At 53.2% G+C, this 12,993-nt stretch overlaps 1 protein-coding gene across 1 annotated transcript in view; it reads right to left on the bottom strand.

Annotated features, from left to right (window-relative positions):
• The window catches only part of LOC115097768 (protein-tyrosine kinase 6-like), a 32,213-nt gene extending 28,052 nt beyond the window's left edge, over positions 1–4,161 (bottom strand). The window contains exon 1 of the mRNA XM_029613796.1: positions 3,512–4,161. Within this exon, the coding sequence (XP_029469656.1) occupies positions 3,512–3,846 (335 nt within the window). The 5' untranslated portion in view covers positions 3,847–4,161. The remainder of the gene's footprint in view (positions 1–3,511) is intronic.
• Positions 4,162–12,993: the final 8,832 nt, after the last annotated feature.

Below are 12,993 nucleotides of genomic sequence, written 5' to 3'. Positions count from 1 at the left end.
AATTTAATAAAGTATAAATTGGGGGAAAAAAAAAACTTAGATTGTAAGCCCTTTGGGGATAGGGAAATCCCTACAGTACCTGAATGCAATCCACTTTAAAGAGCAAAAAGTGGAATATAAAAAAAATCTAAAAAAAAAAAGTCATTGCTGGTGCACAGAAATGTAAAACTGCAGCCTCCACCCAGCCAGGCGCCCCCGTATCCCACCTCCGGGTCTGCAGCGCTCCCCAGCCACCTCTGCCCTGCTGGGCTGGTATTTAACCTTGGGGTTGCCTGGCATTAGTAAGAGAGGAGGTGGATCTGGGATTGCCCCTGGAGCGCTACGGATCCTCAGACTGAGTGAGGGGAGCGCTACAGATCCTCAGACTGAGTGAGGGGAGTCTGGGGGGGACTTCGGTTCTTACGCCCCCGATCGCTGTGTCTCTTTGGCAGGAGATGAATTTTGACAATGAAACTAAGGAAAACGAATACAATTTAATGCATTTTTCTTTCACTTCATTTTGAAAAGGAAAGCACATCCCTTCTATGTGGGTGAGCAGCACTTGAGCTGCAGCAGGTGGAATAATTTTACTCAGAAATACTGAACCTGGTGCAGGAGAAGAATTATATCAGCTAGGGACAGACGAAGACAAAGTATTTTTTCTAATTGCACCTTTCAGTGATGCTGGAGAAAGTCTCTCTCTCAGTAACCCTGCCTCCCCTCGTTTACCATGGATCTAACAGGCTGAGTGCGGGCTCCATTTCCCTAACAGATTCTCAGTCTCAGCCAGTGACAATGGATCACAAGACTTAGGGGACCATTTACGAAAGGATTTTTCCCGTTCTGTGTCTGTGAGAAAGGTGCAACTCCCTTGGGTCTGGAAGACACCTCCCTCCTGCATCCTGCACTTTAAAAATGTAGAAAGACAAGAAGCTGCAGGCAGGCCCAGTACTCCCGGACCCTGTCCAGCCCAGGAGACCAAGTCCTTCGCTGTATGGAATGCAGATTTCCAGGGTCACCTGCAGGATCTCACCGGGCAGGAGGTAGCACAGTGCACACTGCAGGTGACAGCAGCTGGAGCCCCACCCCAGGTCAGGTGGCCCCGTGGGAAGAAAACGGGCAAACCTAACACACCCTGTTAGATGAAAGAAACTGAGAAATAACTGCATAGAGGAGCGAACCCCACCGAACCAGCAGCAAACAATTCCCAGCACAGGCGGAGCTCTGCATCACTCCTAGGGCCCCGGCAGCTCCTCTTCCACCAACTTAGCTCCTCCCTCCTCTCAGCTCTTGAAATCTTTGGGACTTTTTATGCTTTCAAATGAATTATTGCAGGGGTGGCCACACACAGGCCTGGTTTTCCGGATATTATCCACGGCGACTATGCACGACATAGATTTGCATGCACTGCCTCCAGTCTGCGGAAATGCACCTCTTGCATATTCATTGTGGGTGTCCTGAAAAGCAGGCCCATTTGTGGCTCTCCAGGACCGGAGTTGGCCACCCCCTGAACCCAACCATGGCCGGACTTCAGTTGTGAGGAGAAAGGGACGACCCCTCTCCTGCCCCATCACCCCCAAGTTACGGCGCCATTTTGCCCTCTCTAAGGCGCCGGCCCCATAGTAGCCACCAGATATAGAGAATTCAGCAGGGGCCCTCCTGCAGCCCTCGCTCCCTGCAGGTCCTGCGGGGCACTGCCCCTCCCGTGGGTTCCCATGCAGGAGGAAGCTGAATTTCCTACCTCCTACCTCCAGTTCTATTCATTCACTTATTTACTTTCTCCTTCTGTAGCCACCCAGGGCGACTTAAAATAACAGAAAACCCAATCATTAAAATGATTATAAAATGACGCACACAATAAAGAGGATCACTTTGAAACCCGCACACATATGCCCACATGTTAGTATAGTATTGTATGACCTGCTCATTTCACATACGTGCACATTAGAAAATCTGCGTGCTTGCCTCGCAGTCCGCACACACCTGTAGGCCTGTGCACGAGTGCATGTGCGGAATTGTAACCGCGTATTTCAATGCGCCGAATGCACATACTTCAGCCACCTATTTTAAACATCTACGCACATATAATATACGCATGAAAGTAAGCAGGGACTTCCTTGCGCGAGTCCTGATCCGCACACATAACTTGCCCACGCTGAGGAAATGACCAGTTTTATCAATTAATGCACCAGGTTGCCCATTCTGCAGGCCATCAAGCCCGTCCTGGCTCTTCAGCCTGAAATCACCCCCAGTTTACCCCGAACTGCTCCCCAGTCAGTACTACACAATACAGATGTTTATATTCATTTATGCCAGATAATTAGCTGGAGAAGGTGCACGTGTATGTGTCTTTGAAAATAGCAAGGTAGGTGTGCACATATCGGCCTCGCCCCGGAACAGTGCTAGACTGCCTCTTTTTTGGATGCGTGTATTTGCCAGCGAAAGTGAATACACGTAGGTACTTGTGGCTTTTATAAAATGCAGAATATGGCTACTTACATAAGCATATGATAGTTTTTGCTCAAATAATGCTTTTAAAATTTGCATTTAAAACTCTAATTCCTGTGGCAGGGCCAGCGCCGCTAGAGAAGCCACACGGTGCCACGGCAGCGGTGGCCATGCTCTGGCATCCGTCTATTAAAATGTGGCACCAGAGGTGCCAACATGTGGGCCTGAACGCACCCAGTCTACCTGACGCGGAAGAGCCCTGCCACGCAGTGGTGCAGATTCAGCAAGGAACTTACTGAGCCAACCCTCAATGGTCCAAAAAGTCAAAGCTGCAAAAATAAAATCTGAGAAACTTGATTTCAAACTTTAAAAAAAACCCCACAATATGAGGGGGGGGTGAGCAGCAGCAGCAGGGAAAGAGCCCGGCCTGTGGCAGCCTTTTCTGGGAGGCAGGAGCTGGGCTCTTCCTCAAGGCTCTGCACTTCTTAAGAGGGTGACATCGAGTGTCAGTGATTTTGTTGTGAACTTCCCTTCTTACCCAGTCCATACAGTGGAGGTCAGGCAGGGTCTCCTACAACCTCTGCATTAGACACAGCCTGGAGCCCTCAGGAAATGCTGGCCAGTGGCCATGCTTATTACTGCCGGGCGACCCTGGGCCAGCTTTGCACAAAGCCCACGCTCCTAGTCCTGCGGTCCTGGAGGCTCGGCTGGGAGGGGGATCTCCCTTCTGTACAGGGAAACACATTGCTTTGCTTTTCATTTCATTGCCGGTGGGTTCCTTTTGGCTTTATTTTTTCTGTTCATTTGTTTAACGCGTGCTAAATGATTTAGCACGCAATGAAATGTCAGTCCCTCCCTCGAGACGTGCCCGGTGACAGAGTAGCCGGCCCCGGCCCCAGAAAGGTGCGAGGGGCTCGTTCACACTGCCTGAAGGGTGGTCCGATGCAGCAGCCCTGAGCCCCTGTGCCGAGGATTCAGCCGTGCCTGGGCTGAACAGGACATCTCCCTGCGCGGGGCCTCCGCACCCGCGGATCCGGGGCCCCGCCAGCTGTGCCTGCTTCCGCGCGGAATGCGAAGTACTTACGATTCGGCCTCCACCGCCTCCTTCTGGGCCACGTAGTTGAAAGGGACGTAACCTTCCCCGGTAACCCTTCCAGCCGAGTCCAGTCTGCGCGCCTTCAGCCAGTCCCCACTGGCTGCGGACACCTGGAACAGGTCTCCCTTGGCAAAGCTCATTTCCTCTGCCGTCCGGGCCCTGAAGTCCCAGAGGCCGACGTAGTACAGGCTGACCCTCCTGGGGCCCCGGGGCTCGGCGTGCATGGCCGGCTCGGCAGGCTCGGCCTCTTTGCCCTTAAAGCACTTCTTCCAGCAGCTGGCCGGGCAGGGGCAGGGGCAGGGTTTCCGCCGTCTCTCCGCCATCCAGCATTGCTGAGCCCTGCTGGGATTGCAGTCTCCGCATCACATGCCAGACAGAGCCTGGCCAGCTGGGCAAGGAGCCGGGGGCCAGCTCTTCCTTAATGCACCTGTTTGCTTGGCAAGCCCTGCCCCCCTGCCACACCTCTTCAGGAAGTGCAGAACTATTCACCGTACAAAGAACCGCTTCAGGAGCAGCGCCGCCATCCACCCTGGCCCCGGATCGCAGGAAGGGGCAACCGCGGGGCGAAGGGCAGACAGCTCCCCGAGCCCGGTGGCACTCGTCGGCCTGAAAGAAACCCGGAGGGGGGCAGCGCTCCGCCCCCCGCCCGCCCGGATTCCAGATGTTTGCAGCCCTGGTCGCGCGAGGAGGACTCGGTTTCGGCCCGGTCTCCTTTAAAGCACCGGCAGAAACGAGGAAAAGGGACAAGATCCTGCCCTATGAGAAGATGAAATCCTGACATGGGCATGAAGACGATCCGAGTCTTCTCATCCCGTGCAAAACGAAGAAAACATTTCCGTACGAAGACTTTACTAAGTCTGCAGACGCAATTTGTTCCAGTGAAGACAGTGATTTCATTCTGCTGAGCAAGAGTTAATTTATAATACAAAATAGAAAAAAGCTGTCACATACCACAAGGTTATGGAAACCATTATTTTGTAATACTTTACAAGAATAAGCAAAGCGTAAGGAAGGCGACACCGAATGACCCTATACAAAACCCTATAAATAAATACATGCATACATACATACATGCATGCATGCATGGATACATACATACATGCATGCATACATACATACATACATACATGCATGGATACATACATACATGCATGCATACATACATACATACATACATGCATGGATACATACATGCATACATACATACATGCATGCATACATACATACATACATACATGCATGGATACATACATGCATACATACATACATGCATGGATACATGCTCAGAGATGCAGATGTTTTACATTTTATTTGCAGTTTTCCTGGCTCCTTCAGGTTGCTTTCCATCCCCTAGGCTCAAGGACCCTCCCCAGCTCTGTCCCCTTCCCCATGCTTCATCTCTTCTTCCCCTTGTGTTAATCCCCCAATTTGCTCTCTGGCTCCCTCTCTCTCTCTCCTCCCCCCCCCCCCCAGCTCTCTCTCTCTGCCCCACCAGGATTAACCCCTCTCCCTTACTCTCTCTCTTCCCCTGCCCCCCCCGAGGCTCGATTCCCTCCCCAGCTCTCTCTCTCTCTCTGCGCCCCATTCTCTCCACTCACCCCTTCTTTAAGAAGACCTCCCCCCAGCTCTCTCCTCCCTTCCCCCCCAGCTCTCTCCTCCCTTCCCCCACACGCTCTGTCCTCCCTTCCCCCACACACTCTCTCCTCCCTTCCCCCACACGCTCTCTCCTCCCTTCCCCCACACGCTCTGTCCTCCCTTCCCCCCCAGCTCTGTCTTCCCTTCCCCCACACACTCTCTCCTCTCTTCCCCCCCACGCTCTGTCCTCCCTTCCCCCCCCAGCTCTGTCCTCCCTTCCCCCACACGCTCTCTCCTCCCTTCCCCCACACGCTCTGTCCTCCCTTCCCCCACACGCTCTCTCCTCCCTTCCCCCACACACTCTCTCCTCCCTTCCCCCACACGCTCTGTCCTCCCTTCCCCCACACACTCTGTCCTCCCTTCCCCCCAGCTCTGTCCTCCCTTCCCCCACACACTCTCTCCTCCCTTCCCCCACACGCTCTGTCCTCCCTTCCCCCCAGCTCTGTCCTCCCTTCCCCCACACACTCTCTCCTTCCTTCCCCCACACGCTCTGTCCTCCCTTCCCCCACACACTCTCTCCTCCCTTCCCCCACACGCTCTGTCCTCCCTTCCCCCACACACTCTGTCCTCCCTTCCCCCCCAGCTCTGTCCTCCCTTCCCCCACACACTCTCTCCTCCCTTCCCCCACACGCTCTGTCCTCCCTTCCCCCCAGCTCTGTCCTCCCTTCCCCCACACACTCTCTCCTCCCTTCCCCCACACGCTCTGTCCTCCCTTCCCCCACACACTCTGTCCTCCCTTCCCCCCCAGCTCTGTCCTCCCTTCCCCCACACACTCTCTCCTCCCTTCCCCCACACGCTCTGTCCTCCCTTCCCCCCAGCTCTGTCCTCCCTTCCCCCACACACTCTCTCCTCCCTTCCCCCACACGCTCTGTCCTCCCTTCCCCCCAGCTCTGTCCTCCCTTCCCCCCACACACTCTCTCCTTCCTTCCCCCACACGCTCTGTCCTCCCTTCCCCCACACGCTCTGTCCTCCCTTCCCCCACAGCTCTGTCCTCCCTTCCCCCACACGCTCTCTCCTCCCTTCCCCCCAGCTCTGTCCTCCCTTCCCCCACAGCTCTCTCCTCCCTTCCCCCACACGCTCTCTCTTCCCTTCCCCCACAGCTCTGTCCTCCCTTCCCCCACACGCTCTGTCCTCCTTGCTCACTCAGGCTCTATCAGACCCTCACTGCAGGTTCCTCTCTTCCACCCTGCGACTCTCCCAACCCTCTGCCTGCCACTTGCCCCTTCTCACTTCCAGGTGGCCACGGTGCTGTTCCCGCCCACGCAGGGCTCCTCTACTGCTGCTGCTGCTGCTTCCTGCTCTAGGTGCCTAAGTCTGTGGGGCAGAACTGTGCAAAGCCCAATTCCCTCCAGAGTGCATTATTATGATCCAGATACTGAATAAGGGGAGGAGGTGAGAAGGCAAAGGGGGCTGGGTCACACCCTGCAAATGTTGGTTGGCAAGGACTCCCTCGTCTCTCGGGGACTAATATGTGAGCCTCCTTCTGGTTGCATGAGGTCAGTGAGATACGGGCCTGATTCACCCCTTCTGCCTCTAAGGGGAAAATGCTTTGTACATCAGGTGCACTGGACTCCTGCCTGCTGGACCAAGAATTTGATTTTGCAATGGCCTCCTGGACTGTGGGGCTGAAGCACAGAGCAGCCAGAAAATGCAGGTGAGCAGCGCTGTGATGAGGTGAGACCCTGGCATTTCACGGGGATGTGAATGGAGCAATCTGTAGGGATGCATGGCCCCGATGTCTGTTCTGAAGGTCAGCACAAAGCCTTGACAATTGGAGAATAATGGCAGCCGGGAGTGGAAGGCAGCTCACTTCTCCTGTCTGCTGTCCAGGACAGAGATCTGCACTGCTTTTTCCTCTCTCTGCCTACTGACGTTGTGTTTTACAACACAGCTTCAGGCCATGAAGGGCTGACGGAACCTGTTCTGTTTTAATAAGTCCTTGTAGTAAAAAAAAAAATAAAAAAAAAATAATCAAGACTACAAATCCCATAATGCAATGGGCAGGAGTTAAGTCTATGCCTGATGATGATTGATTGCAGCAGAGCACTGCACTTACAGGAGAATGAACCTGGAAGTCTGCCCAGCAATGTCCTGTGCCTCATGAGCTTCTCCCAGGCAGTGGTCCTTTGTGTTCAGGCACGTTTGTCCTGCCAGGGCCGATGGTGTGGGGGTCACCTGTCCTTCAGCAGCCTTCCACCTCTGTTCATGTGCCCATAGAAATGGGCAGAGACACTCCCTGCTGGATTCCTGCCAAGGCTCCTTCCGCAGAGACATCTCTGTGCTGCTGGCAGCAAGCTTACACTTACAGTCTGCAGGCCCCTTCTGGCTTATCTGAGGTTTGTCCCGCACATTGACCTTCAGTGATCTTTTACTGCCCTTCCTGCTCTGTTAGGCCAATCAGCCAGGCTGATGCAGTAACCTGGGTGCTAAATAAAACGTGGGCCGGTTTTCAGCTCACAGCTTTAATGCCCGGATCAGGAGGTAAGCTAATGCTTTGCTAATGCAGTGGGACTTAGGGAACATGTGTAACCTTTAAAATGTGCGTTTGGCACAGGCCAAATGTACATTCTTAGTCAGGCAGGGAGGAGGCATCCCTGGCAGGCTGCCACCACCACCAGCACTTACCCAGATAAATACTGATTTATTCATCTCTCTGGCAGCAGGAAGCAGCCAGCAGATACTCACATAATTCTGGTGGCTGCTTGTATGGCTATTTGCCACAGGTCACTGCTGCGTAGCCGGATAAGTCAGTAATTATCCACCCCCACTTACCCCGAGAATTTCCAACTATTTTTTTTTTAACTTTTTAACTATTTTTTTCATAGTGTTGGAAACTTAACTCCAGCTGTGACCAGGGGTTAAGTTTGCAGCGCTAAGACAGTTGCTCTGGGCAGATGCACTCTCTCTGCGTCCGGGAGTACTGCTTATTAATGGCCTCATTTGCATGGGATTTGCATGCGAGGGTGCATTTTCCGCTTCGGCGGTATGTTTTGCACACAGAAAACGTGCACTGAAGTGCAGGCAGGAAGGCGCGCTCGGCCTGAAGGCGTGGAAGTTCTTGCTTGGCAGCGAGTGCTCTGTACGATGGCTCTCAGTTTAAATACACGAGAAGAACAAGACCGGTCAGTTATGCAGAAATGAGTCAGGGCGCAGGAATGGTTGTGAATCAACTATTTTAGAAATGTATTCTAAGCACGCACAAAGTCACAAAACATTTTCGTGACTTCCGCCTCCCTTGTGCCCTGGGCACTGCTCTGCTGGCACAAACCAGCTGAACATCTACGATCGGGTCTCAGCCTTTTGGGGTGTGTGAACCCCTTATTCATTTCTCAAAGCTTTGTGGACCCCCAGTGCATACCCACCCACCCCTCCTTCCCTCATCACCACCCCTCTGTTTCTCTCCTCCTCTGTTTCATCCCCACCAGGCTCTTCTCTCCTTCCCTACTGCAGTGCCTAACCCTTTCCCCTCCTGCTTCAGCCTATTCCCTCCCTCCCAAGCCTAACCCCAATCTCCCTTTCCTTACTAACCTCTCCCAGCAGTCTCTCCCTCACTCTTTCCTCTAGGTCAGGAATAGCCAGTTGCGGTCCTCAAGAGTCACAAATAGGTCTGTTTTTTTTCAGGATATCCACAATGAATATGCATACAATGGAGAAGTGCATGCAAATCAATCTCATGCATATTCATTGGGAATATTTTGAAAACCAGGCCTGCTTGCGGCTCCTGAGAACTGCACCTAGATATTCTTTACCACCCCTACCCTCCAATGCCTGTCCCAGCCAGGCTCTCTCTCCCCTCCTTACCTCCAGGTCCCCATCGGTTCTCGCTCTCTCCTCTCCCTTACAGCTCATCCCCTCTTCCATACCCGGGAACTCTCCAGCAGACTCCTGTATCAAGCACTGGAAACCTCTGGGCCTATCTGACAACTGCTCCAGCCTCCAGGGAACATGAGGAGAGCAATTGCTTTGTGCTTTACAGGGCCAGCTCCTGAGTAAGCTTACAGGGAGCAGGAGGAGAAGGGTGAGCCTGGAGCACACCCTGCAGGCAGGAGCCGGAAGAGACGCAGCTCAGCCTGCAGCTGTGATCCCAGGACTCGGGATTCAGCTGAGGGAAAACACAGGATGGAGGGTAAGCCTGTGAATTACTAGAGGGAGGGAAGGGGGTGAAGGGGAAGAGAGAAAGGTAATATTCATTCTCCCTGCCCTGACCACAACTCACAGGTTCCCAGGTACGTCCCGCTCCCCCCTCACCTTATTGCTATGACTTCTCGGCCGTGCAGGCAGCTACTGCTGCTCCTTCTGCCACCACCGGTCCTCCACCCTGCACAAGGAGGAGAGTGGGACCCCCTGATTCAGGAGAGTGAGTGGTGGGGGATTCCCCGGGGACGCTTCCACTGTTAAACTCTTCATGAAGGAACTCACTTCTGATTGAAGAAAGGTTCAGCGCTGTTTATTCACAGAGAGGAGGTCACACTCACTAAGGCAAGTGAGAAAAAGGCTCACGTCTGTGACTCCTGACGTTCCTGCAGGCAGCCACTACCCCCTCCCCACCTCCAACCTCCCCATCCCTCTCATTTTAGATGAACTGCTCCTCCCTCCCCCATTGCACCTCCAAATGATTACAAGTGTGGTCATTACCTCTACCCACTGTAGACCCAAATCTGTCACCCCTCCCCCATTACTCCCCCATTCTTATTACAGGCGCGCTGTCACCCCTCCCCCGTTACCCCCCCCGCTCTTATTACAGGCTCGCTGTCACCCCTCCCCGTTACACCCCCACTCTTATCACAGGCGCGCTGTCACCCCTCCCCCGTTACACCCCACTCTTATCACAGGCGCGCTGTCACCCCTCCCCGTTACACCCCCACTCTTATCACAGGCGCGCTGTCACCCCTCCCCGTTACACCCCCACTCTTATCACAGGCTCGCTGTCACCCCTCCCCGTTACACCCCCACTCTTATCACAGGCGCGCTGTCACCCCTCCCCGTTACACCCCCCACTCTTATCACAGGCGCGCTGTCACCCCTCCCCGTTACATCCCCACTCTTATCACAGGCGCGCTGTCACCCCTCCCCCGTTACATCCTGCTCTTATACAGGCGCGCGTTCTTCCCTCCCCCCGTTACACCCCCCGCTCTTATTACAGGTGCACTGTCACCCCTCCCCCGTTACACATCCCTGCTCTTATTACAGGCGCGCTTTCTTCCCTCCCCCGTTACACCCCCGCTCTTATTACAGGCGCGATGTCACCCCTCCCCCGTTACATCCCTGCTCTTATTACAGGCGTGCTTTCTTCCCTCCCCCGTTACACCCCCAGCTCTTATTACAGGTGCACTGTCACCCCTTCCCCATTACTCCCCCATTCTTATTACAGGTGCGCTGTCACCCCTCCCCGTTACACCCCCGCTCTTATTACAGTCGCGCTGTCACCCCTCCCCGTTACACCTCCACTCTTATCACAGTCGCGCTGTCACCCCTCCCCCGTTACACCCTCGCTCTTATTACAGTCGCGCTGTCACCCCTCCCCCGTTACACCCCCGCTCTTATTACAGGTGCGCTGTCACCCCTCCCCCGTTACATCCGCACTCTTATCACAGGCACGCTGTCACCCCTCCCCGTTACACCCCCACTCTTATCACAGGCGCGCTGTCACCCCTCCCCGTTACATCCCCACTCTTATCACAGGCGCGCTGTCACCCCTCCCCCGTTACATCCCCACTCTTATCACAGGCGCGCTGTCACCCCTCCCCCGTTACATCCCCACTCTTATTACAGGCGCGCTGTCACCCCTCCTCCGTTACACCCCCCACTCTTATTACAGGCACTCTGTTCACCCCTCCCTGTTACACCCCCACTCTTTATTACTGGCGCGCTGTCACCCTCCCTATTACACCCCCGCTCTTATTACAGGCGCGCTGTCACCCCTCCCTCGTTACACCCCCACTCTTATTACAGGCACGCTATCACCCCTCCCCCGTTACACCCCCGTTCTTATTACAGGCGCGCTGTCACCCCTCCCCCGTTACACCCCCGCTCTTATTACAGGCGCGATGTCACCCCTCCCCCGTTACATCCCTGCTCTTATTACAGGCGCGCTTTCTTCCCTCCCCGTTACACCCCGCTCTTATTACAGGTGCACTGTCACCCCTCCCCCGTTACATCCCTGCTCTATTACAGGCGCGCTTTCTTCCCTCCCCCGTTACACCCCCGCTCTTATTACAGGCGCGATGTCACCCCTCCCCGTTACATCCCTGCCTCTATTACAGGCGCGCTTTCTTCCCTCCCCCGTTACACCCCCGCTCTTATTACAGGTGCACTGTCACCCCTCCCCCGTTACACCCCCGCTTTTATTACAGGCGCGCTTTCTTCCTTCCCCCGTTACACCCCCGCTCTTATTACAGGCGCGATGTCACCCCTCCCCCGTTACATCCCTGCTCTTATTACAGGCGCGCTTTCTTCCCTCCCCCGTTACACCCCCGCTCTTATTACAGGTGCACTGTCACCCCTTCCCCATTACTCCCCCATTCTTATTACAGGTGCGCTGTCACCCCTCCCTGTTACACCCCCACTCTTATTATAGGTCCGCTGTCACTCCTTCCCACTACTCTCCCTGTTCTTTTTAGAAGTGCACCATTAGCCCTCCCCACTACCCTCCTCGCTCTTTTTAGAGCTGCACTGTCATCTCTCCCCATTTCCCTCTCTTCTCTTTTTAGAGGTGCATTGTCAGCCCTCCCCACTACCCTCTCTGCTCTTATTAGAGGTGCACTGTCATCTCTCCCCACTACCCTTCCTGCTCTTATTAGATGTGCACTGTCAACCCTTCCCATTATCCTCCTGGTGAAAATTATTTAGGGAGGTTGTTGAAACAGATCAGATGATTTTTTACATGAAGGTGGGGTTTATAGTGGACCAAAGCAACAACCAATAAATTGATAAATGGGGATCTCTCTCTCTCTTTATATATTGCACATAGCTTAAGTATAAAGATCATAAAGGCATGAACATGTAGCATACTGTCTTTGTTTTTCTTTGTAGTCCTCCTGTTACTAAAGAGGTGAGATAAGAGCAAGGAAGACATCTGTTCTCTGTCAGAAAAGGTCAGTGATTAGAGATAGGCAGTATCAGGATCTCTTAACAGTGAATAAGTGCCAGATAGTGACAGACAAATATATATTGATTTCCCACTGTGTATAGAAAAATTACTGTTTTTAAGCAACCTTCATAAGGCACAAGGTTAAGAACATAAGAACATGCCATACTGGGTCAGACCAAAAGTCCATCAAGCCCAGCATCTTGTTTCCAACAGTGGCCAATCCAGGCCATAAGAACCTGGCAAGTACCCAAAAACTAAGTCTATTCCATGTTACCATTGCTAGTAATAGCGGTGGTTATTATCTAAGTCAACTTAATTAATAGCAGGTAATGGACTTCTCCTCCAAGAACTTATCCAATCCTTTTTTAAACCCAGCTATACTAACTGCACTAACCACATCCTCTGGCAACAAATTCCAGAGTTTAATTGTGTGTTGAGTGAAAAAGAACTTTCTCCGATTAGTTTTAAATGTGCCCCATGCTAACTTCATGGAGTGCCCCCTAGTCTTTCTACTATCCGAAAGAGTAAATAACCGATTCACATCTACCCGTTCTAGACCTCTCATGATTTTAAACACCTCTATCATATCCCCCCTCAGCCGTCTCTTCTCCAAGCTGAAAAGTCCTAACCTCTTCAGCCTTTCCTCATAGGGGAGCTGTTCCATTCCCCTTTATCATTTTGGTAGCCCTTCTCTGTACCTTCTCCATCGCAATTATATCTTTTTTGAGATGCGGTGACCAGAATT

This window comes from Rhinatrema bivittatum, chromosome 8, assembly GCF_901001135.1.
Source record: "Rhinatrema bivittatum chromosome 8, aRhiBiv1.1, whole genome shotgun sequence".
Taxonomy (NCBI): domain Eukaryota; kingdom Metazoa; phylum Chordata; class Amphibia; order Gymnophiona; family Rhinatrematidae; genus Rhinatrema; species Rhinatrema bivittatum.
The sequence above is the reverse complement of the archived record's forward strand: the minus strand, read 5'-3'. Positions and strand labels throughout refer to the sequence as shown.